This window comes from Biomphalaria glabrata, chromosome 4, assembly GCF_947242115.1.
Source record: "Biomphalaria glabrata chromosome 4, xgBioGlab47.1, whole genome shotgun sequence".
Classification (NCBI taxonomy): Eukaryota; Metazoa; Mollusca; class Gastropoda; family Planorbidae; genus Biomphalaria; species Biomphalaria glabrata.
This window is the reverse complement of record NC_074714.1, coordinates 10,466,695-10,494,131: the sequence shown is the minus strand read 5'-3', so window position 1 is coordinate 10,494,131 and position 27,437 is coordinate 10,466,695. Positions and strand designations below refer to the sequence as shown.

At 32.1% G+C, this 27,437-nt stretch overlaps 1 protein-coding gene across 6 annotated transcripts; it reads left to right on the top strand.

Moving 5' to 3' along the window:
* Positions 1-26,553, top strand: LOC106056537 (transmembrane protein adipocyte-associated 1 homolog). Of its 6 annotated transcripts, none has more exons than XM_056026531.1 (11): positions 1-68; positions 15,303-15,575; positions 16,436-16,568; positions 17,622-17,711; positions 18,193-18,265; positions 18,451-18,530; positions 19,003-19,140; positions 20,587-20,647; positions 21,973-22,075; positions 22,667-22,747; positions 23,142-26,553. In XM_056026531.1, the coding sequence occupies exons 2-11, from the start codon at positions 15,475-15,477 to the stop codon at positions 23,401-23,403; spliced, it is 1,122 nt and encodes a 373-aa protein (XP_055882506.1). In that variant the 5' UTR covers positions 1-68; positions 15,303-15,474; the 3' UTR covers positions 23,404-26,553. The 6 variants fall into 6 exon arrangements, with proteins under 6 accessions (XP_055882506.1, XP_055882508.1, XP_055882507.1 ...); XM_056026533.1 differs by lacking the exon at positions 1-68 and adding an exon at positions 3,209-3,263; XM_056026532.1 differs by lacking the exon at positions 1-68 and adding an exon at positions 9,460-9,616.
* Positions 26,554-27,437: the final 884 nt, after the last annotated feature.

Here is a 27,437-nt window from a genome sequence, read left to right as displayed (position 1 = left end):
CAACTTCCTTGTCAGTAAGCTATGGGATATGTGACTGCTTTAGTAACACAATGGTGATGATTTTATAAGTAAGATAAAAAATGATCTCATCCTCTTGCTCTGTTTTAAAAAATAAATGTATATATAGAGTTTCTTTTTCTTATAATGTTGCTTAACTGTTTTAATTTTTTGGTGCTTTAAAGACATAAGTACAATTACATATATGTAACTTAAATCAGTATATAGAACAGACTAATGAAGATCTAAACAGAACTAATGACTCGATTTCTAACTCTCAATATCTACTAATAAATATTATCTTATCTTTTATGATACAGACGTTACTTCAAAAAAGAAGATGATTATGTCCTATGCGTCATGCATTTAGTCATGCATATTAACCAATGACCTAGATTCTGCCAAGTCACTGGTTTTCCTGGCTATCTCAGGCAACCTATTACATGCTCTAATAGCACTAGGGAAGAAGGAGCATTTGTACAAATTTGTCCTACCATATGGAACAAGGAATGTGCCTTTATCTTTGTGTCTTTCTGAGTATTTTATTAAATTTTGTATTTGAAGATTATGGTTCAGTGTTTTATGTATAATTGCTACTTTACTTTTAAGTGTTCTATCCTGAAGGCTTTCTAAAATTATTGATTTTACTAAAAGTGTTACTCTAGTCAAATGTGAATATTCATTTGTTATGAATCTCACTGCTCTACATTGTGTCTGTTCCAGTTTCTTAATGTTTTCTTGAGTTGAGGAGTCTTAAACAGAGGATGCATATTCTATTATTGGCCTAACCAAGGTTAAATAACATTTTAGTTTTATATTCTTATTTGATTTATAGAAATTTCTTTCAATAAACCCTAATGCTTTGTTTGATTTTTTGATAGTTTCATCAATTTGGGGATTCCATGACAGTTTTTCATTTATTATATTTCATGGTAGTTACCCTTTTTAGTTAACTTTGCTTTTTATTTATTTATATTTCAATTTATTTTTGCCATGGCATTCATGATGTATTAAGATTTAGATGATTTGCTATACTATAAACCAGTGATGCTCAAACCCTATTCGGTCGGCGGGCCAATTTAATTTTCGACAGTCATGTCGCGGGCCAGATCAACAAAACAACAAAAAATAAAAAAAACAACAACAGGAAATAGGCTATAAACCATTTTTATAAGAACCCATTGAATCTAATACCTATATTGATTCATGAAAGTTTATCCTAAACCAACTTTTAAATATCCGGCTGCATAGATGGCACGCCGAGTTGGAGCTCTGAATCTAAAACTCTATATGTCCGTCCGTGAGACGATTACGTAATATGAGTGTCACCCGATTCATCCCTGAAAAGGTTTGTTCTCACAAAGAAGTGATTATTGTTATCATTGTGAATGCTTGTTTTCGGAGATTTAGAAATGTTTGTGCAAGAAACACAGAGTAGAAATCCATGATCTGAATCACTTGAAATTTGCCAAGCAGGGATGTTTAGCTTCGTAAGTAAACCAGTTCCAGTTTCAGCTCTGTCTGGGCACTTGAAACATTGGCCACCACAAAACCAAGAACTTTATTCAATCTGAACACGATCATCATCACATGGTCCAGACTGAACACCTTGCCACATAGATTTTGTTGGTGAATAATTCAGTGAAGCTACAGAGGCTCTGTTCCATTTGACTCGACAACCTTTTGAATAAATCTCGCTGTCAACTATACTTGTTGCACCTTAGTAGTCACCCCCACTAATTTCTTCAAGCAAGAGAAAGATTCTCTGTGATGGTTGAAACTTCTTTGACAGGACTATGCTAGTGGTGGTCCCATACATGCTCCTCATAGCTACTAACTTCTGTTGTTTTTACCTCGAATTAATACTAAGATTTTGAGCGGTATCAGATATGTTGGTATACGCGTCAGCGGCAATTGAAAATATTTCGAAATCTGGTTTGTCTGTTACATTTGAACGGAGGGAAATATTTACCCATGTCTTTCTCTCGCCTTGTATTGTCAAGAGAAAGGTTGACAACGTCGACAGGATTATTCTTTTCAGAACACAGTTTTTCCATCTCTGGTAGAAAATACTCTGGTAAATATTCTCATCAACCATCCTTTCTAGATGAAATCTAGCAATCTCGTCTCAAACCAAAAATGCCGATTTATGTGTTTGGTTTCATAAAGCTGTTTTTATGTCCTTTAAAAGAGTCACTCTATCTTTATAAAACAAAATATGGTGGCACATTGTCGGTACCAATCCATTTACCTTAATGTAGTGAAATCTTTTTTCAAACTTTTTCTTTTATGAGTGAGGATTTTCTACACTTTTGCCAACGTTTCGGCGGGCCGGATAAAGCCACGTCGCGGGCCGGATGTGGCCCGCGGGCCGTATTTTGGGCATCACTGCTATAAACCAAACTTTACAATTAATTTCAGTTTTTCTTTTTTTTCTTTTTAAACTTGTTACTTTTTTCCTTATTTCTGTTGGGTGCTAAGGACAAGCTTAGAAATGATAGGATGTCACCTTATTCACCTAAGAACAAAGTAATAACTTTTAAAACATTTGCTAACAATTTAACTTTCAGGATCAAACATGTCAGAAAATCATAAGCTGTAAAATGACTGTATTATGATATTTATCACACAACCATTTTTTTGTAGTAGTCTGTCTTTCAAACAAAACAAACATTATGCATGGAACAATAGAACTTTGTGAGAAGACTCCATGTCATTGGAGAGTCAATTTCTCTTTTTTCATTGCGTGTTGAACAGCGAAAACACTTTTCTAAAGAAAAATTCACATATCTCAAGGTGCTATGATCACAATGTTTTCACAGCTTTCTGTCCTATATATGATTTCAAGTTGCATAACAAACCAAAACAACTGAATAACATTCTTCACATTATAGCCCATATTCCTTTAGTTACTTTACGCACAAAAATACATTTTAATGAGTGAGTTAGTATTTAAAAAAAGAAAATATAAAGGCTAAATAAGAAATCTTATGAGAAAGTATTTTAATATATAAGAAGTTTCCTAGTCACTAGATCTAGGAGTGGGGGGGGGGGGGAAATCAATATGATAACGGATTTTCGTTGTTGTTTTTTTGTTGTTTTTTTTGGAGTTGGCATTAGATCTAGATCTAGTCACACTTAGATTTAGTCACACAGGAAGTTATTACTTTAAGTTGATATTAGAGATCTCTTGTCTAGATTTTAGTCTAGATCTATACGTCTATACCTAGTCATAGATTTAGATCTAGATCTATAGAGACAATAGAGTATAGATCTAGAACTCTATTATAACATCTAGATCTAGATCTATATATTTACTTTGTATCTCTAGACTGACTCACTGAGTCTAGACTAGACCCTCGCCCTCAAACTGAAACTCAATCAAGTCTACAAAAAATCTAATCTAGACTCTAGTCACCAGTCTGGCCTAGTCTAGTCGACTGTCTTAGTAGTAGTAGACTCCCAAAGCCCTAGCCTAATCAAGTCAAGAGTCAAGGTTTACCGTTTAGATAGATCTATCTAAAATTGTAGAATTAGAATAAATATTATTATTATAATCTAGATCTATAGTAGATTCTTATATTAGGCACACCGTATTCGGGAACTAGGTCAAATTTTTATTTTATTTTTTTATTTGGTGACGGTTTAACTTACAAAAAAACTGAAAGCAGATTCTTATTCTGCAACTAAAGGACTATAAAAATAGCTGTGTTTCTTGGAATTACCACTCATAGTCAAGATTTTATTTTAAAATAAATCAGGTCACTTCATGCTCCTATAATAAACGCAGTTTTTGTGCTTTCTCCTTCAGCACACATTGAGCACCGTTAAGAAACACCACTATGTTATTGCTAATAAATTATATCTGTGTTAATTAAAAATTATTTAGATTGTATTAAAAGAAGTAGATTCACTTCTGCAATATGTATTTATAGTATATTGCCTCTCTCTCTCTCTCTAGATATATATATATATATATATATGCCTACCTATATAACCCCTTCGTACACGAAGTCACAATTTTGTTCCAAAAAATTATTTTATGGGTGGGTTATGATGCAATGGACCTCAGGAGTAAGTCAAGCAAAAATTTTGTCCATCGGTCAACAATTAAGCGAATTACATCATGTGTACGTTTGTACACACCGTGTATCAATGCAGTAAAAGGGGACATAATTTAACATAGCTATATAGAGAAAAATTTAACAAAAATAATTAAACAACCAATATAAATCAAATTATTTATTTACTTTTATCAAATCTATTTATTTTATTAAGCAAATGGCATTCTAAAAATCACTTTTTTCTTACTAGTACTACATAAAAATTAGCATTTTGAGTATTCAGCTTCGCCCATTGTATCACATCCTACCATTTATACACCTTTGACTTAATTAATTCTGCAACAACTTTCCAGATACATGCTTCAAAAGAAGCCTAAAGCAAGCCCACATTCACACACACGTTTTCACAAACAGTTATATCAGGGTTGACAAACACTTGTTTGTGGCATCTGAGGCTGCGAAATAAGAAAAAGACCATGTTTGAATAGGATCTCTCTTTCTAACAGCACAACAGTGCATAAATATATTCTCACATTGTATATAATCTAGATAGCTTAAGAATTGTTAATATTTATAATAAGCTTCAATGAATGAAGTTTGAGGTTTCAGTGACCAGGGCATGGAAAAGTGTAGGGTTCAAACAAATGACCACTATGAAGACAGTCCGAAGCTCATACCAAATGACCATGAAGTGACTCGTTGCAATAAGTCCTCAACAGTAAAATGTCTGTGGGTGTAGACATGATAATTATATCCTAGCACAAACCTCATTCAGGATATGCAGGGGACGGAAGTAGGCAAGGTTTGAATGGGTGACCTCTAAGACGACAGTCCGAAACCCAAACCAAACGATTAGGCAGTGATTCGTTGTAACAAGTCTTCAACAGTAGAATGCTTCTGGGTGAAGACATAATTAAATATTAATACATCCTAGCACAAACCTCCTGCAGGCCAGCAGGTGACAGATGTTGGCAGGGCTTGAACAGGTGACATTTAAGACGACACTTCGAAGCCCATACAGAACGAAGGCAGTGATCCGTTGTAATATAAGTCCTCAACAGTAGATTGCCTCTGGGGGGAGACATGGAATTCTAAGTAGTAATATTGCATCTTAGTACAAAACCCTGCAGGACACAGCAGGGCGAGGGAACTGTGCAGGATTAAAAAAAGGTGACCATCATGATGGCATTTCGAAACCAAACGACGAGGCAGCGATCTGTTGTAATAAAGACCTAACTGTTGTTAGATGTCACTGTGTGTGGTCATGAAGATTATTAAGTAGTAATATTTCGTCCTAGCCTAAATCTCTTGAAGGACAGCAGGGATGGAACCGGACAGGTTTCGAACAGATGATCATCATACAACCAGGCAGTGAGTTAGGCAATGTTCCGTTGTAACACATCCTCAACAGAAAGATCTAATAGGGTGTTTTCTGAAATAAAAACAATAAAACAAAAATGAACAGATGTAATATATAAAACTTATAATTTATATTTAATAATCTTACATTTTAAATTATGTGTATAAATGATCATTTAGGGCCTACATAATTGATCAAATATATTCTCTCAACGTTGCAATGGACACGCAAAGAAATTTAATTTTAAGTCTAGAGATTACTTTTACTTTTAGACTTAACCTTTTTTTAGCTTATTAAATTATACATTAATTAAATCTAGTTGATTTTAGATCTAGAATCTAGTCTTTAAATCCAAATTCTAATCTAAAACAAATACTTTGAAGAACTAAACAGAAACATACAAGAAAATCTAACAGAGTTAGTAACATTTAAAATGTAAAGATCTATTAGATCTATTTTTAGATCTAGACTATAAATTAGAAAATCTAATAAATCTATAATCTATGCTTCGAAATATTTAAATAAACACCAGTAGAATTGTTACTATTTGTAAAAATCTAGTAGATTTAGATCTTAATTCTATAGATCTAGATCTATAGTAGCTTCTTATATTAGGCACAGCTCATCAAAATCTCCTATAAGAAACACGTCGCTTTTTTTGTTTATAATTAATTTGTTTTTATGTTTGGAGCTAAAAACGATGTTTCGGGACAGTGCATGTCCAATTTTAGATAAGTTCCTGTATTTTTGTTCCGCTTTTCCAAAGCAGATGGCAGTTTTTTAGATTTTCGGTAACCAAGTATGTAAAGCTATTGTTTAAACCTCCCCCGGCAATTCATACCCATATAAGGGATGAAGGCTATATTATGAGCCTGTTTGATCGTAGGCTGGTGGATCTATCAAAATAAGCTTCCAAACATCTTTAGAAAGACATTCCAATCACATTCATACTGTTAGCTGTTAAATAAAATTTAAAAAGGAGGTGTTTTAATGAATAATAATGAATTAAACACATTCTCCTATAGTGCACAAGGCAAAATCGTAATAAGAAATATTATTGGGATTAATAAATCTATGATTTTTTTCAATAAATAAATGTGACCTAGATCGAGAAATCTAGAATATATAATTTATGAATGAAAGAAAAAGTGCGGGCTGCTAATTTGAAGCCAGAGACCATGCCCACTGCAGGTGATCACGCCAGGCGAGCGCTGGTGGTGAGGAGAGGTATACACTAAGCGTGTAGTGTCACAACCTATCATACAGGCAGTGGAGGGAAGGGGGAGAGAGTCATGAAAAGAATTATAAGCATCTATGGGAGGGAGGGGATGTTAAGGTGTAACAAAACGAACATCCAAAATATGAAAAGAAGAGGGTCCTTGGATGGGAATTAAAAGAAAGAGACAGAGAATACATGTAGCCTAGTTGAAAATATCATGTTTATTAAATTATAATAATTAATTTATAGATCTATGATTTATAGAGATTTATTTGTCTGTTTCTACACATAGATTATATAGGTAGGCATATATAGAGAGACAATATACTATAAATACATATTGCAGAAGTGAATCTACTTCTTTTAATACAATCTAAATAATTTTTAATTAACACAGATATAATTTATTAGCAATAACATAGTGGTGTTTCTTAACGGTGCTCGATGTGTGCTGAAGGAGAAAGCACAAAAACTGCGTTTATTATAGGAGCATGAAGTGACCTGATTTATTTTAAAATAAAATCTTGACTATGAGTGGTAATTCAAAGAAACACAGCTATTTTTATAGTCCTTTAGTTGCAGAATAAGAATCTGCTTTCAGTTTTTTTGTAAGTTAAACCGTCACCAAATAAAAAAATAAAATACAAATTTGACCTAGTTCCCGAATACGGTGTGCCTAATATAAGAATCTACTATAGAATCTAGAAGGACAAAGTCGTAACACCAATTATCGATCATGTTTTTTTTTACTCAAGTGAGACACGCTGTGAACATTTGTACACATCACTATTCACAAAATTATTTAGGACAATATATTAATCTTTTTATATTTCAAATGGTAACATATTAATTACGTACATCTTAACTACAATATTTAATATGATTTATATCGAAGAGAATAGTTTTAATAAGAAAATTAGACCTAGGAATTTACTTACCAAATCTGGCTATTTGACCAACTGGATTCAAGTTGAAATTAAAAAATATTCGCTTCCTTTCTGTGTAAAATACGGTGTATAATAAACAAAGAAGAGGTCGATAAATTTATTTCCGGTGTTTAAAAAACTTGTCCACAACTTTTCATGTGAAAAAAAATCGTTTTAAAGTCATGTGTACATATGTACACACCGTGTACGAAGGGGATAATCTATGTGTAGAAACAGAAATAAATCTATATAATTATAGATCTATAAATTAATTATTATAATTCAACAAACATGATATTTTAGACTAGGCTACATGTATTCTCTGTCTCTTTCTTTTAATTCCCATCCAAGGACCCTCTTCGTTTCATAATTTGGATGTTCGTTTTGTTACATCCCCTCCCTCCCATAGATGCTTATAATTCTTTTCATGACTCTCTCCCCCTTCCCTCCACTGCCTGTATGATAGGTTGTGACACTACACGCTTAGTGTATACCTCTCCTCACCACCAGCGCTCGCCTGGCGTGATCACCTGCAGTGGGCATGGTCTCTGGCTTCAAATTAGCAGCCCGCACTTTTTCTTTCATTCATAAATTATATATTCTAGATTTCTCGATCTAGGTCACATTTATTTATTGAAAAAAATCATAGATTTATTAATCCCAATAATATTTCTTATTACGATTTTGCCTTGTGCACTATAGGAGAATGTGGTTAATTCATTATTATTCATTGAAACACCTCCTTTTTAAATTTTATTTAACAGCTAACAGTATGAATGTGATTGGAATGTCTTTCTAAAGATGTTTGAAAGCTTATTTTGATAGATCCACCAGCCTACGATCAAACAGGCTCATAATATAGCCTTCATCCCTTATATGGGTATGAATTGCCGGGGGAGGTTTAAACAATAGCTTTACATACTTGGTTACCGAGAATCTAAAAAACTGCCATCTGCTTTGGAAAAGCGGAACAAAAATACAGGAACTTATCTAAAATTGGACATGCACTGTCCCGAAACATCGTTTTTAGCTCCAAACATAAAAACAAATTAATTATAAACAAAAAAAAGCGACGTGTTTCTTAAAGGAGAATGCGATGAGCTGTGCCTAATATAAGAAGCTACTATATATTTAAATTTAATATTAATAAGATCTAAATTCTAGATCTAATACTAAGGCACTAAGTAATACTATCTGATCTTCTAATAAAATTGAGTTCTATTCTAATTCTAGACTTAAGAGTAAGACTACTCTAAACTTTGAACTTTATTCTCTAGACTGACCAAACTCTAGACTTAAGACTACTAGAATAACTAGATCTAACTCTTCTACTTCTTCTCAAGTTTCATTGTCACTGTCAGGGGGACACGACAATTCGTTCACTGACATTTCGTTCACCGACAAATCGTTCACGACTTTTCATTCACGTGACTATTCGTTCCCCAGACATTTCGTTCATGCGCCTATTCATATTTCGGTACTTTGACAAAAAATTCAAAATAAACATACAACAACAGAAACTATAACTACATGTAGTTAGTAGAGCTTGCTGAGAGGTTTATGATGATACCAAATTTATCTTTCTGTGTTATTTAGAAGCAACATTATGCCGTTTTATGTGTAGAAAAATGGACTATATTATATACTAGTGTCACTATAGAAAATGTAAAAAAAAACTGTGATCGAAAAAATGAATTTTCGTCTTTATCTCATCATAACTTTAGATCTATAACCATAATAGATAGAAGCTTGAAATTTGGAACACAGCTACCCCATTATATGATTTTTAATTTGATTGTTTCATCTCACATACAGCCAATATTCATTCACGTCGCTACATCATGGAGTGACTTCATTTAACATCATCAGGATGAGGTTAAATGTGCCTTAATGTACCTAAGTATAGAAAAAAAAAGATTTCTAACACTACTCTATAATAGAAATATTGATTTTAATACTAAAGTCATGGATTGTTATGGTAGTTACAATTTTTCCACTTACCCATTATGAAAAATTACCTAATTTGGCATCATTTATAACTGATAACAGGGTAAGTTTTTTTTTAATTTTGGAGAACAAAATTTCATTAAAAAATAATGCATTAACAAACTTTAAGCATAAATCTAGGTCTAAATACAATTTAAAAAATACCTAGCTTGCTTAAAAGTGATAATAAAAATGCAAAATCATTCTTACCTATGACTTTACTAAAGTCTTTACTGTAAATTTTCAAAATTAACACGATTTTCATTTGTTGACAATGTGGTATCATCCAAAAGCTTAGGAATCCTCCTTTAAGATTATCACAAGGGTTTTTAAAAAATGAAGCATATAATGTAAAAACAACAATCAATCAACTAACACCATGGGTTTGGAAGTCTAGCCATGCTGTTTCAAAACTATATAGCAGCTAGTCTAGCATTTTATAGATCAGTAGAGTAAGGATGTCAAAGTACCTAATCATATCAAAATGATGATAAGGATAAAAGATATCTAAATCTAATATCTAGAAAAAATGTTAAGTCTTACAATTACTAGAGATCTTGATTTTAGATCTCTACTAAACACAGACTCAGAAGATCTACTCCAGATTCTTATTAAAAATTATTATTCATCTGATGATCTGATCTATACTAGATCTAGTTCTATGTCTATATATATATATATAATATAGACATATCATCATCATCACTCCTTTGAGTTCCTCATGGAACATAGGGTCCGACAAAAACATGCCACTCTCCATGGTCACTTGCTAGTTTTTTGATGGTTTCCCAGCTCTTCCCGGTCTTCTCTGCTTCTTCTAGTACACTACGTCGCCATGTTCTTTTTGGTCTTCCTCTGCGTCTTGTTCCCTGTGGGTTCCACTCTAGGGCCTGCCTAGCTCTGTTGCTGGTATCTTTTCTAAGGGTGTGACCAATCCATCTCCACTTCCTCTCTAAGATCTGCACTTCTATATTTTTCTGTCCACACATCTCCCACAGTTTGTTTTTTCTACTTTGTCATACCAGTGTATTTTTAGGATATTTCTCAGGCATCTGTTGATGAAGGTCTGTACTTTTTTTTGTTGTGGCTTCAGTTGTTCTCCATGTTTCACAACCATACAGTAGGACAGCCTTGACATTAGAGTTAAAGATTCTTAGTTTAGTCTTGTTTGAGATGTGAGGAGATTTCCAGGTTGGTTTTAGCTGTGTAAATGTCTGACGTGCTAGATTTATACGGCGTTTAATGTCTTCATCTGTTAAACCTGATATACTGACTACACTCCCAAGGTATATACAATTTTCTACTTGGTCTACTGGTTTTCCTGGCTAGATCAGGCAAACCATTCCATGCTCTAATAGCGCTAGGGAAGAAAGAGCCTTTGTACAAATTTGTCCAAGCATATGGTGCCCCAATGTTCCAACAGACTGTAACTATAATGAATAGGCGAAGATGAAACCTTGAGTCTAGGTGAAACCTTGAATCTAAGTCGAGAGATCTAGTCTAGATATCCAGTTGTGGCGGAAAACAGATTGAGCTCTCAACATTCTACTTTTGGGACCAATTTTTTGACCAATTTCAAATTGTCTTTTATTGACATATTATATATCATTTTTGATGCCCAAGAATAGAGGAATTCAAAAAAAATAAAATCAGAAGCAGCAGACAATTATTTCCAATGAAAATATAAGGTCAAACACACTTACCCCTTATAATGACAAATCCATCATTCACAGAAGGTATGTCCAATAATCCATAAATTTCACAAATTCATAGTAATATTAACAGAAAAATGTGTCACAAAGTAAAGTATATTTATAGAACATTTGAAAAAAACAATAAAAACTAGTTTCTTAAAACATTTATGCCTATTAATTGAGCCTCATCAGACCCCACCACCTACGTTAAAAATTCGGTTGTAAATAATACTTTATCATCACCATGAATAACAAAACCATTATCAATTTTGACATATTATGTATCAATTTTAATGCACAAGAACAGAGGAATCTAAAAAAAGTAAATTCATTACCATCAGACAAGTATTTAACATAAAAAAATGAGATCAAACACACTTACCCCTAATAATGAAAAATCCACCGTTCACAGAAGATATGTCCAATATTCCATGAATTTCACAAATTCACAATATTATTAACATAAAACTGTGTCACAAAGTAAAGTATATTTATAGAACATTTGAAAAAACAAACAAACAACTTTAAAATGTATTTATAACTAATATAAATAAGCCCCCTCTTCGGCCCACCCTACCATGAAAAGTCACTTTTTTTTTCTTTTCTTCATGTCTTAACATATTATTAATAACAATTTTAGATTGATGTACAATTTCAGACTAGAAAAGATCTAATATTAAATAAAAGATAAATAGATCTAGTTCTAGGCCTAATAATAGGCTTAACTTAATTAAGAGTTGCATGGTGCATGATGTTTTTTGTTTATTTTCTTCAACTAATCTCTGTCTTTGTATTTGTTGTAATGGTTGCTGAGAAAAGAAATAAAAGAAATAAAAACAACATTTATTTGGTTTATTATATGTTTTGTTTTTGTCCATAGGTCATAAGTAGATCTTTATTTTATATTTATATTAAGTTCCAATGTCTAGATTCTACATTCACCAACACCAGAACTAGTCCTTGAGTCTAGAATTGTCTAGATCTATCTAGCCTAATCATCACAAACAAGTCAAATACTACATATTATTAGAATTCATTAGATCTAAGGTCTAGATCCAGACTTAGTTGATCAAAAGGTTAACAATTATTTTTACTTTAAATTTTAAACAAAACTGTCAGTTTCTGGTACATTCCATGGTTCTGGTAGTTGTAGACATTAGTAATCATTAGTTCAATAGAAAATAGTAAGAAATACGGGATAGGTTTTAAATATAGATCTAGATCTAGAATCACGATTTTACCGATCTGGTCTATCAGATTATTAGATTTAACTAGATCTAATCTTCAGACTACACAAGAATTGCTTTAAAGTAGTCAAATATTAAATGATTTCACGCTAAGACGCTCTAACCCTAACTCTAGAGAATGGATATCTAGTATTTTATCAAGATTATTCAAGATCTAGACATCGATCTAAGTCTAAGCATTTCGCTAGATTAATTTAAATATATATAAAATCTAGTCAATCTTTTGTCGACTTTGAAAAAGCTTTTGATAGTGTCGACAGAGAATCTATGTGGGCTGTAATGAGACATTATGGGATCCCCAATAAATAATAACCATAATCAAGAACCTTTATGATGGTTTCACCTGCCAAGTAACCCACTGTGGCAAGCTGTCAGAGGAATTTCCAGTCACAACAGGAGTCAAACAGGGATGTCTTCTTTCACCACTCCTGTTCCTTCTAGTATTGGATTGGGTCACAAAAGAAGCCTACTCTAATGCAAGGAAAGGAATCCAATGGACTCTCACACAAAAGCTGGAAGATCTGGAATTCGCTGATGACATAGTCTTATTATCACACAAACTACAGGATATGCAAGAAAAGGTCACAGCTTAATCGAAGTAGGAAAAAGAGTAGGCCTCAAAATAAACCACCAAAAAACTAAAGTACCAGTACTTAAAGTAAACAATAAACAAATTGGAGACATAGTACTGGATTCTCAGACAATAGACCAAGTAGGAAAACCAGTGACTTGGCAGAATTTAGGTCATTGTTTAAAATGCATGACGAGTCGGACGTAATCATCTTCTTCTTTGAAGTAATGTCTGTATCATATAAGATAAGTTAAGATAGAAACTCTTTCCATAACAGGCCTATCCATTCTTTTATGTCATGTTCCCATTGCTTTCTCTGTCTGCCTCTTCTTCTTTTTCTGGAACTGCTCCCTGAAGGAAGGTCTTAGTAAGCTCTGAGAACTTTGTTAAACTTCCTTGTGATATGGTCATAGAGTTATAGTCCTAGCTGCCTGGTCATGCGGTTCGCGTGTTGGACTGTCATTTAGATTTATCGATGGTCCTGGGTTCAAACCCTGCCCGCTCCCATCCCCCGTCATCCTGTGGGAAGTAAACTATCTTCAACTCAGAAGGAACATACGAAACATGTTCAACATTTTACCAACATTTTAGTTTTTGTTTTTCTGACAGTAGTTAGCAGGTCTTTGTAGAGCCCAATCACTGTATCAGTCCTGTCTCTAATCTCTTCGTTTTTGATGCGTTCTTTGTAACCTAAAATCTTTCTGTAGCATCCATTGATAGGATCCTTCTCTCTATTTCTGTAGTCAGTGTCAAAGTTCTGCAAGCATAAAAGATTCAAGGTTTAGTCTTAGTCAAAAAGAGTTGATAACATCTGATTATCTGTAGGTCTAGATTTCACATTATGTCATTTTTATTCACTCAGTCTTGGACTCTTTAACTCTATAAGTTAAGCAGTTGTTAAAGTTAAAAATTATAATCTAGAATCTAGACCTTTGGCTCTGGTTCTAAAGAATAGAGTCTAGATCTAAACAATATAATTAAAAAATCTAGATCTAAATTAAACATTGTTAGATGCACATTCCATATTATTCTGTGAATGGCACTGCCTTCCAATCATTTGAATGGTCATAGATCTAGAATAGATCAATGAATATGATAAAATTATTTCACAATGTCAAAATTTACCTGAGTAGTAGAATGGCAAAAGTTTACTAAAAATAAAAACTTACTTGTTAAGTTGCTCTCTTAACTTAAGAAAGTATGGCTGCCTGGTTGTATGGTATGCTTTTTTTTTTAATTTTGAAAATTACTAATGGAAAAAATCTGACAATATATCATCTGGGATCACTATTCAAATGAAGAGCTCTAGAGGAGATAAGGTCAAGCTGCTTTTGTATATTGTGTAAAAAAGGCAATAAGATGAATGAACTTGGTTAGTTGGTGTTGCTGTCACATACACAATCAATATTTTTTGCATCAGTGTTTCATTTAAAAGAGGAGGGTGCATTCTTTAGTACTTTACACTGGTGGTTGTTGTTGGGTGTTGTTTTTTTTATTTCAGTGCATTTTACCTTGGATAATTTGGATCTAAAATATGGTAAACATATCAATAATTATAAGTCCAAAGTGCTAGTGAATTGAGGGAATCACTGCAACTTGAATGCAATACATTTTAGTTACAAGATTTGAGAAAATACATAAAACTTATCAGTTAAATAATTACGCTGGTCAAAACAGCCAGCACTAAAAAGGTAGCACCAAACATCTAGCCGGCTATTTGAAAGGTGGTCAAGAGATTTAACAAAAAATTCAAACATAAAAACTAAAATACATAGCCATAACATTATCAAAAGATATTGTAATTTCACAGTTGATTGAAAACAGGTATTATACAAAAGAATAAGAACATTTTATCAAGCACAACATTTTATAGTTTTGTATTGACTATAGAGAATTGTAACAGTGGAAAAGATTGTCTGTGAAAGAAAAGGATGGTATTATTGCCATTTATGTAGGTAGATACTTAGGTTGAAGTGCCTACTATAAATTGCAAGGCTAAAATGAATTAGTTCAAAATTAGGTCAAATAATATTTTATACAAATGTATACTCGTTTTTTTTTTAAATAATTAATGTAAATTAAAAAAAAATAATTGACTGAAATAAGATCCTTTCTGTCATAAATTAGTGCCATTTATAATATGGCCCTCTTTTAAGTACTTTGTACTCTCCAGTACTTTTTGACAATCACTTAATAAATACTTAAACAACATTTTCTTCATTTTGTGTATTTCTGAAGGTCATCATCTTTGTTGACAGCATTACAAGTTACTTCCTAATGGTGACAAGGTAACAGTTCATAACTGTGCTTAAAGGCACAATCAAGTTGACTATAAAGTAGAATTGATATAAAGAAAAAATCCATGTTCATTACTGGTGAATTAGTGAACATTAACTAATAATTAGTTATCATGGTGTCAAACTCCACCGAAAGTCCCCCTATACCATTTGAAACTATAACTACTCTTCCTCCTTGTCAATGGATTTTATTCAAAGATATTAATGGATCTGGGTAAGTTTTTGTTTGTGGAATTATAAAATAAGTTATATGTTTAGTTTTTATATTTCTTTATTAGTTTTTACAAAGCTTATAATATATATTATATCAACTCACGTACTATGTCTCTCTGTTTGGTAAAAAGTTTCAGGTTTTTTTCTCCCACACCCATTCTCATATCAAGTCGAAACTTTGCACAATTATTTCTTGTACCTGACAAAACATGAATCAATTTAAAAAATTAACCAATTAGTTAAATAATTATTGGTAACTATTTATTTTGTTTGGTATCAAACAAGGGAAAGAAATATTACTTGACTGATGTGGCAGTATAAGTTGAATAGTCCCCTTAATACTTTGTTGCTTAAAAGTTTGAAACTTAACAATAGATAACTATAAAACTTTACTTTTTCATAAGCACTTTGCTGGCACAGTGGTTAGTGTATTTGCTTTGACTTCAAGTTGTACAACTTTTTAAAAAGCTACCATGCTAACCTTAGCTCTGATATAGTGGCAGAGCTATTGGGGGGGGGGGGGGGGGAATTTAAAAATCCCAACGGCTCCCAAATGAATATGAAAATTTTTTACATAAAATATTAAATATTACACCATTATCTCATGTCAAGATGTCGAATGTCAAAATGCAGGAGCCCCTAAAGAGGTCAAGGTACCTGGGCCCCCAATTTTAAAGTTGTTGTTTTTTTTAACAAAAAAAGATTAAGGATGAGGGCAGTGTTTCGCATGACTACGCAAACCAGTTGGGACCTGGGGTTTGTAATTTAGCTCTCCTCTCCTAAAGTCTTTTTTCTCTTCATTGTATTTATATTTTGTTTCATTTGTAAAACTGACCAAAAAAAATTTAATTATCTTTCTAGGGTTAAATGGTGGGATGTGTTGATATTGATTCCAAATATTATCTTCATGATGTTCTTGTTGTTGCGTCTGCCGGTTACCATAAGGAAGCTACATTCCACCGGCACTCCCATATTTGCAGCATTTTATGGTTTGGTCAGTAAACTTACTGTTTTAGTTTATGATGGTATTTTTTAAGTTGTTATATAAAAATGTTTGTTATAAATTTAATATTAATCTACTTGGATTATAGAATGACTGGGGTTCTGGGCTTTGTACAAGATGAGAGCCTGAGCATTAGCTGTGGTTGGAACATTGTCACCCACACAGCAGTCGTCCCCCCCTTTTTCATGTTTTTGTCGAAAGGAATGGTAAATAGCCAATACAGTTTGGGAGTAGGGGCATTGCAGCATCTGCCAGAGTTTAGCACTTAGTGCTACAAGCTGCATAAGGGTCACCAGCTGCTTATTTTTTTCTCAGAGAGTTGACTCCTGAAGCCTTAATAGTCTTTCCATGTTTGGGTTTAGCCACAAGCAGGTTTGGATTCAAGGTAGCGTACCAAGGTTAGTAGGCCCTGAAGGTTTCTAGTTTAAGTGACAGATACTTGCCTTTGCCCATTTTCTTGTCATGTCTTAATAGTCCCACTGAACACAATAAATGAGCCACACTTGAAGACTTGTAGTTAGACTGGTTGTCAGAGGCTGTTTGAGATGCATTCCATTGGAAGCATTTTATAGGCAATCGCAACCTTATGGAACCAATAATTTTATAAAAAGGTTTAATAATAGTAAAGACAATGATTTTTAAAAAGATTTTTATTAGTATAAAGTTATAGCCCATGAAAAGTTTTAAAAAAATAGGCTTAACTAATGTGTAGTATAAATTGAAGAATGTGTTTTATTTTTTCATTTTTGTATCATTTAAAATACAAAAATTTGTGTATAAAATACTATAAAATGCAAAAACTGTTTGCATTGTAAGAAACATTTCTTATATTTATCATCACCTGATATTTTTCCTGAATGTAATGTTTCAGAACTTGTTACTTAAGTACTTCTAGCATAACTTTCTCCTTATTAGATAAAGATATTTGAAATAGCATTGGAACAACAACTACAATTATTTTTTTTATTTCAACTTCTTTCTCATCAGCACATATTTATGAAATATGTTTTTGATTACTTGTGTATTTATTGTGTTTCTGTTCAGATTTTGTTGGTCTCCATAATCAGTTTGTTGAGATGTGTTGTAGCCATGACAGTAAATGCTTCCATCTCTACTGGCATCATAGTAGATAAGGTACACAACTTAAATAATTTATTTATTTTATAGTTAGCCAACTATTAAAAGAAAGTAATTGAGTCTTCCTGTTGATAGTATTATCCTTAAAAAAGATGTCCTTTTTATACCAAAAATAATGAGATAATGTTTGAGTAGATTCTGTTTGTCACTATCCTTTTTAATATTTAAATATAACTGTATTTAGTACAAAGGTAACCATTTTGAGAGTTACTGTATATTTTAAAAATTCTCTAATTGACAACCTTTATTAATGTACAGTTTGTTAATTAGCTTAGTAATGTACTTATCACTGTCATCATTATTAATTAGTTTAGTAATGTACTTATCACTACTGTCATTATTAGCACTGATAAATTAGCTAGATTAGAACTAGATTGGTTGACATTTTTTTATTGTATTGCACTAAAGTATACACTGCTCTTCATTCCTGGAGCATATAGCACACAAAAATGAAAATATTTTCTTATTTCTTATTCAGATATTGTGGCTGATTCTAAAGTTTTTCTTATTGGCTACTGAACTGTCTGTTGTTATTTTTGGTCTTGCTTTTGGTAAGTATTCGTGTTTAAATGTTGATAGCATTATTTCTACAAAAAATATATATATATAAGAATAAGTAAATTTTTTAAAATAAAGTCTGAGTATATATTAATGGTCTAATACTTTTTGCTGTTAATTTTCCTGAATAAAAAATATTTCCAAGGTCAAATTTAAAACATTGAAATTTTTCTTTAAGGTCATCTTGACAGTCGAACAAGTATTCAGAGAGTTCTGTTTGTCACCTTTTCTGTATCATTAGCTTATTCTATCGTGCAGGTATACATTTACTTACTTTAAGAAAAAAAAACTTGTATAGTGTTTATAGTTATAAAAACTAAATAAAATTAATGTAGCTATCACACAATATCATGTTTAGGTTGTTAAAATGTTTGCTAGGCAATCAATAATTACAAAAAGTTGGCTTTGGTTTAAATGTATACTTGTATGTTGGCTAAAAATACTAAAGCCAAACTGTATAGCAAATTTAAAGATTTCATTCACTTGATTAATCTACTTTAATTGTTTTATTGATGTAATATACTAAATCAACTCATAACCTTAGAAACAAGGCTTTATTTTAATAAAACACGACTGATACACACCATAACACAGTACAGACTGGTCACAATTCACAGGCTACGATAATGCGAACACAATTACAAATACTAGCACGATTACAAGCACAGGTAACACACAAGTTCATTTAACGATCACTCCAATTGATATGCTGTATTTGTGTATTGCATAGGGAACATTGGAGTTTGAATATGACCATCCCTTCACCCCTGGAAACAACAGTAACATAAACAACAGTACTGTAAGCTATGACATGTTTGCTCAGGGTGGAATGATTTTTCTGTTTACCACTTCCATATTCTTTGCTTTGGTAAGTTCTGTGTAAGTTACAGGTCGCTCACAAATAGGTTGTTATTTTTCTATTCCTACGTTTAGCTTCATGGGTGGGTGGTGGTTGGAAGTCTGGGAATTCCCAAATCTGATATGGAAATTGATAGCATATCATGCTAATGACGTGAATGTCATGGGTTTCATCCCCCATACCATTGCAGATCAAATCTAATATTATCCTAACTATTATAAACAATTTTATTTGAATATAAAGTAGGAATTTTTTAATTTTTTGTTTATTTTATGATTTCCCTTTTTTTTTTATTAACATGAGATGGTAATTTATTTTTAGCTGCCTCCGAAAGGGGAATATTAGTTTTATGTGGTCTGTCTGTTCGTCCATCTGTCCCGTTTAAATCTCGTAAACTAGAATATATGACATTTCATATTCATGAGTATTTCAAAGAAATAGAACACATTGAAAAATACTGTAATGATAATTTTTTATTATTAAATGTAAAAAAAAACAAAGAAATGATAATCGATTTTCGTAGGGAAAAGAAGGAACATGATATTGTTTCTGTAGCTGGAGAGACTATTGAAATTGTGCAAACCTTTACATACCTTGGTACTATCCTAGACAATAAACTAAATTTTACTGCAAATACTGATTATATCAGCAAAAAAGGGCAGCAAAGATTACGATTACTAAGAAAACTGGCCTTGGCTATGTTTTATCACGCTCATATCTGCAATATTTTAAGTTTCAATATCACTGCCTGGTATGGCAATCTGAGCATTAAAAATAAGAATAAACTTTATAGAATCTTAATTGCTGCTGGTAAAATCATTGGCAAAAAACAAACCCCATTTGGGCAGTTGTTTAAGACAAACATCTATAAAAAGATAACAAGATCCTCGAAATAAAGAATCACCCTTTGTGTCAGGATTTTGTGATTTTACCATCACAAAAAAGATACAAGACACCGATAGCAAAGACAAACAGACACAAACACTCTTTTGTTCCCCTAGCAATCAAATCATTAAATAAGAACAATCTGGTATAAACTTTGTCACATGTAAATTATGAGTGAGTCTGGTGTGAATGTACACTTTGGTTTCTTATATTTATAATGTTTTTTGTTTGGTGTAATGCACAAATTGTAAGACAAATTTCCATACGGACAATAAAGATTATTATTATTATTATTAGTTAGGCCAGGTTCACACTGAACTTCTCCTTCACTTTCACCTATCCCTTGGTCTGCTGGACTGTTGGGGCACCACACAAGATCTGTCAACCTTCTTTCTCCATTCTTCTCTGTCATTTACCTTTGATAGAATTTCATTCTGATATTCTTTCTGAAAATATTGAAACCTGCCTTTTTACCTGCCTTGGTAGACCACTTCGGGGGCCAATTTTGAGTTTGTGTTTCCAAACAAACTGTCTTTGTAACCTTGTTTAAAATTCTATTTATTTTTGCAGGTCTATGCAATCATTGTCATTCTACCCTTCACACGTTTCAGAGAGAGATTTTTTTTGCCTAGTAAGTCATAACCAATTCATACATATTTGTTTTTAACATAGATCTAATTATGTTTACTGGAGTATAAGTATTTAAATATTAAGTAATGGTTTTGGGTAAAATGTATTAGAAACTATATTCTATATATAAACATAGCACCATGTTTTCATTAATTTTTCTTAAAACCATTGTTATTATTAAAGTACATCTCTACACTATGTCTCTTGTTAGATTGTTCTTTACTAGTGTTAAAATTTTACAAAAAAAAAAAAAAAGATGACACAATAACTTAACATAAAAAATAAATACTATTGGCATGATTTTTTTATGGAGCTTGATTCTGAGTATAAAGTCTAAATGATAAGTGCATTTTGTCTTTCTTTATTATTTGAAATTCTTGTAAAGTCTTATACACTTTTGGTTGTTAAAAATTTGGGAAAACCATTAGGTTTTCATATTTCAAACATCAATTCAAATATCCAGGCATTATATTTAAATTTCTTTGGATTAGATGAGCTTTAAATGATAATATTTTATTCTTTGATTTTGTATTAATACCACATAAGCATTTACTTTAAATAAATAAATAATTCATGGACATTTTTAATCATTGTTTGCCTTCCCTAACCTGCAACTCTTGCCTTTGGAAATATATGGACAGAAATTTCATGCATTTGTATATTTAAGGGGAAAAGTAAAGTTCCCCTTTCAGACCTTGCGATCTATAGGGCAGATGATAAAGTCATGTTTCTTTGGCCAATGATTAACAAGTATGGTGTCATGTGGCCAGTACAATGAATACAAGTCAGTGTTAGTGTTAGGTGGATTCAGGGGTGCCCCTGAAAATCCCAAAATTCAAAATCTAAATTTTCACTGAGATTTGAACCCTGGACCCCAGCTTCATAAGCCAAGCTCTTAACCACTCAGCCACCACACCCTCATTTGTATATTAAAGTACTTTATTTATTATAATTTTCATGTAATATACACAACAAAATAGTAAGTAAAGTAACCCTTCTAGACCTTGCGATGTATAGGGCAGATAATGTAAAGGTCATCTGTTTCTATGGCTGATGATTAATGAGGGTGTCATGTGGCCAGCACAACAAACAACTACCTTTACTTTCCTCAACTAATGTCAGGTATCCATTTGAGTTTGGTGGATTCATGGGTGTCCTAAAGATCAAGAAATTTGAAATCCCAGCCTTAACTGAGGTTCAAACCCGAGACCCCACACTAGTTCAGAAACTAAGTCCTTTACCACTCTGTTACCATGTTCCTGCAATCATTTTTAAATTTCCTTTGAAATAATTATTATTATCTTTTATTTTATTTTTTTTTGACAGCTAAGCCTTTGTTTTATTATTACTGCTCTTCTCTGGCAATGTTAAATCTGGCCCAGGCTGTCGCAAGCATTTTACATTATTTAGATGTAGTGTATAGCCTTTGGTAAGTGCAATTTTTTCTTTCTATTCTGTTTCAAGTTTACATTTGCTTTTATGTATTTATGCATTTCCAATGAATATTTTTTATCATTTATAATTTTCTGTTGTGCAAGACATTTTAGCATCGCTATCAAGGGGCTTACATTGTATATATAGTGATTGAACTAGAGTTTTTATATGGTGAACCCATGGAACAAATTAATTTTAGCAGAAGAGGGAGAGCTTGTTGCAGTGCACAAAAGGTTATTAAGACACATTTGGTCTTTGTAAGAAAATGAAATTGTTTATTGCTAGACTGAATCATTTCAAAGATCTTTGAAACATATGAATGAAAACAAAGGCAATTTAGGAATATTTAGAGAAAGACTGAAGGTCAATATAGAAGGTTAAGAAACAATGTAATCAATTCAGATTAGTTTTTATACAATACAATATCAGGAACATAGAGCTAGCTATCAATATCATTGTTCAGTGTTCTGTGATGGATTGTTCATTGCTGGATTATTTGTTTATTGAATAACTTTTTTTTTTTGTAAAAAAAATTGATACATTGAATATTATGTAATTACTTATTAAAATTATTTCTCTTTGGCAGTGTTATAGATGCAACAATGTATTTGTACTTTTCATTTTATAATCCTTTGGTGTATGGGGTTTTCCTGTGGAAGTTTTTCAAGTAAGTTTTGCTTTTTAATTATTTTATTTTTTTTTTCTCCTGTTCCTATTCTCTTTTTCAATATTGTATATGATGCAATAGTTTACACAGTAAACTCTTTTTTGTAGCAAAATTTTAAAATGATAAGCTAATTAAAATATGCTAAATTTAAAGACTTCTTCACTAAAGTAATCCAAAAGAATGTGAGCTTATACAACAAAGTTGTACACATTCATCTATTTTCTGTTTTATCCCTTTTCAAACATAACTACCCATTATGATGACCCGTTATTACTACATTTCGCTTCCTTTCTACTTGTAGTTAATTTTCTGTAATAGTATGTTAATTTCTCATATTTTGAAAGTGGAATGAAAAAACGTATGCACATGATATCTTTTTATTTCCATCTCATAGAGCCACTCAGTCAGGTGTACCCTTTTCTTACAAACACCATGAGGATGTCATAGATGATGAGCATGTCATATTGCCCTACAGCAACGGGGCTGCAGCCATCAAGCAAGAAGAGCAGTCGCCTATTTATTCGTACAATAGCACCCATTTTGATGTTCCGTATAGCCCAAACAGGAGAGGCAGCAGCAGCTCTGACCTGAACTCATCGTTCAAACATAGTGTGTCCATCAATAGTGACTATTACAATATCTCTGTGGACACATAAGCATTTCCCATATGGAGATAAGTTGTTTTGCAATAGTTGGTCACATGCTTATAATAAAAAAACAAATTGTTGCATTTTTATTCATTTATTGCTGGTATAATATGTTCCTGTTGTAACTGAGCTACTTGCTCTTGTATAGTACTGATGTTGATATGAGCTGCATGTGAGCTTGCAAGCTTCATTTTATTTATACAGTCATTTTTTTTTTTCTTTTTTTTTTTCATACTAATCCATAACTTCTGTGATAACTTTACTGAGCATTCATAATCTGAAAACTAGCCGTTTTACACAGAGTTTGAATTACTAATCCCTTTTGTATTTTAGAAGATTTAATATCAAGTACTTCTCTCCCTGTCTTTCTTGCAATGACTTTTTTTAGTCTTTTGGTTTTTTTTGTTCTATTAAGAGTTTCTAAATAAATACAGTTGTTCATTCTGTTTACATTGGTCCTGCTGAAGAATGGTTATTTGATTTTAAAGTAGAAAAATCCACATGTACACACTTGATACCCAAAGAATTGTTATAATATTAGCTTTTTTTTTAATAGCTTTTTCTATAATGCAACATTCATGCTTTAGCATGCTTGATACAATAATGTTATCATTAGCTTATTTTAGGTTCTGATTACTGCATAGATATATACAAATTATCGAAGTTATATCAACTAATTAACTTATTTATTTTAACTATGCTAATATAAAGAATTTTTTCAATAACAGAAAATATTAAATTATTTCATGTATAAAATATAATAAAAGATGACTTGTTGTAATTTTGAATTGTTAGTCACTTTTATATTGATTTTTTTTTTTTTACAAAGTAATTACTATACTGATAGTAATTAATTATCAACTTGTTTTTCAATTAAAATTGTTTTGTTTTATTCAATTGATTTTTTTGTTTTGTATATTTTAATTTATTTTAAAGTTTAAATATTTCCTCTTTACTGTAATTGTCTTTCATGTAAAATATTTTTTATGGCTTCATTTTGTTGTAAAAAAAATACATGCTTAAAATAGTTTTCTTTTTTTTTGTTCCTGTTAAAAGGCATGGACTCTTTTTGACATGAGAAAGAATTTGTTCTGAATAATTCTACTTTTAAATACCTTTTTTTTTTCATTTAATTATAATTCTATTGTACATCATTTTGATAATTTAAAAAGAAAAGGTATATAATTGGGTTAAGTATCATAAATTTAGTATACATAGTATCATACTAATAAGTCTGTTCATTAAGCTTATGTGTTTCTGTAACTACTTTATGTAAGCATTTAACTAAGTTATTCTTTGATAAATCTCCACAATAAATTATACTTGTTGTTTTGTTTTAAAGAATTACAATTTCTTGTATGAACAGTTGCCCGCAGTAGGCCTACATACTTTATATGTATGTGTATATTGGAGTCCAGTAAAAATTCTAGAAAAACTTTTCACTCCTAAATAATGTTATTGGCCCCTTCCCCCTCCTTTAAGCTGATACAGGTTCATTAGTGCTGCGGAGCTGTCATACCATTAATTTGTTTTTAAGTTGACATATTCTGAGCAGCTCCCTTCTTCCAACAGCAGAACAGAAATCTTCCCACATGACATTTCTGTTCAATGTGTCCATATTTTTTTTACTGTCCAATCACATGTTCAGAGTGTTTACATTTAGGATTCAGATACAAATTATGCAAAATAATTACTGGTATCTTTATTGTATATGATGCATTCTTTTCATGTGAAATTGTGTTTATGCTGTGGTTTAAAGATATATTTTTTTTAAGCTTTTCTTTCATTTAACATCATTAAGACATGATCTGGTTAGTCGGATTTCTCATGTAAAGTATATGCATCAGTAATCTGTGGTAAATGGATATCCTAATTTAATCCTTGACAGGATTTTAAGACTGTTAATATTTCATCTTCACTCAAATTTTCAGACTCTTACTTAGGTTAGTTAGTTAGATCCTCTAGCGCGGCAAGCTGTCTCCTTAAAGATCTGTTACTGGCAATGTCTGCAGCCTCTTCCCACCTGGTGTCCATTGCTCTGAAGTCCTCTGTGAAAGTGTGGCACCAAGATATACATGGTCATCCCTGTTTAAGAGTTCCTCGTATTGGTATATGTAGTTCATTCTGTTGGAATACATGCGACACGTATGTCACAACCTCTTGAATTGGTCGTGTCCCCAGTCAGCATAGGATTTCTTTATTGTGCCCCGACTCCTAAAATCCTTCTTAGCCCTTTTTGCTGAGCCACATTTAGCATTTTCTTGATTTTTGCAGATGACTTCCATGTCTCACATGCATACGTTTGCTGTTGGGATGCCGCTTGTGTTGAATAGGTGTTTTTTTTTTTTTTGCTCAATTCCAATAGCTTGGCTTGTCCAAAGAGGTCGCAGCCTTTGAAAAATGGTCCCTACCTTTCCTATTCAGCATGCTATGTCATGATAGGCATCCCCATCATTTGCTATGCTGCTGCCTAGGTATGTGAACTGACTGGCCCACCTTTGCTGTATATCCCACTCACACAAGTTTAGTTTTAGCCAAGTTTATGCGAAGGTCAATTTTGTGTGCCTCTCTCTCCAGGCTCTATGTCATTTCTTATACACATTTACTTGTAGACCCAAGTAGTGCAAAGTCATCAGTGAAGTCCAAGTTCGTCATTTGATTCTGTTCACACCATGGAATACTAAAGGCATTCTGATTCATTGCACTTGTCATTATGTAGCCAATGGCTAGGAGGTAGACAAGATGCACCCTGTCTCAGTGCTAAGAGCAACTAGATTGACTGTAGTAGATGGTCTTCTCTGAGCCCCTTCTCTACAGCCTTTAGGTGTCCTTTCAACTGAACAATATTGAAAACTTTGCACAGAAAGGAGGGTAATGTCCATCCAGTTGTTGCAATCTGCCTAGTTGCTTTTTTAAGGAAGCTTTACAATGGCTCATTTTTGCCAGTCTGCTGGGACTTAAGAAGTCTGCCAACAGAGATTTAAGAGATCAGCCATTCTTTCTTTTAGACTCAAACAGTTTCTTTATCATGTTATCAAAAAGCCTTAAATGATTTTCTAGCTTGCTTCAAAAAGTTTAATTAAAAATATATTTTGATACATTGTTGTTTAGTCTGTTTCAGGTACAAAATAAATATATTCCCTATTTTTATATCACAATTCTAGATTTGTTTCTTGTTGTGTCTTTTCCCAATAAATCACTGCATCCTTTACTTTAGTTTTGAACACCAGTGAAACTATTGTTTGTTTTTTTTTAATTGAAATAATAGATTTTTTTTTCATGTTAAAAATACAGTATTTAAATTTTTGAACAAAATGACGAAACTTCAATTGAAATAAAAAGACCTAAAAAAAAAACTTTTATATTTTTCTTTATTTTTGTAAAACTGTAATGTTCAAAAGCACCCAAAAAAATAAGGCAATACAAAAAATAACTTGTTAGATAAAATAGGAATAGATTGTACAAGTCTCATATTTGCAATTATGGCATCTAATATTTATTTGCTTCAGTCAATGTAAAAACATTTAAAGCTTATCAAACATTTTAAAATTAAACTTCTGGAAATATTTTGACAATGCATGTAGATTGGTACCGTACTTTTGTAATATGTAATTCTAAATTAATATATAAATTGTGCCAATTTTCAAATTAGGGATCTACAATATGATGGTGCATATACTTTGTAAAAAGTAATTGTTTTTAATAAATACTGCCAATAAGACTTTAAATAAACAAACAAACGATGGAACAATTCTGACCGAAGCAGCAGAATATTGCAAAGATCTCTGTTTAACCTCAAGAACTCAACTAGTCTAATCAAAAAAAGACCTTGAGACAACAGAGACCTTGACAAGGCTTAGAAGTACAGGAAGCAATAAGATCACTTCATGGTGGCTAGTCACCTGGAATTGATACCATCAGAACTTTTACAACATGGCCACTCGCATATAAATAAATGTTTTAGGACAATCTGCCTGAAAAAATGGGGGGAAAAAAGATGTCCAAAAGAATGGACCCAATCTTTTAACTATTCCACTGCCCAA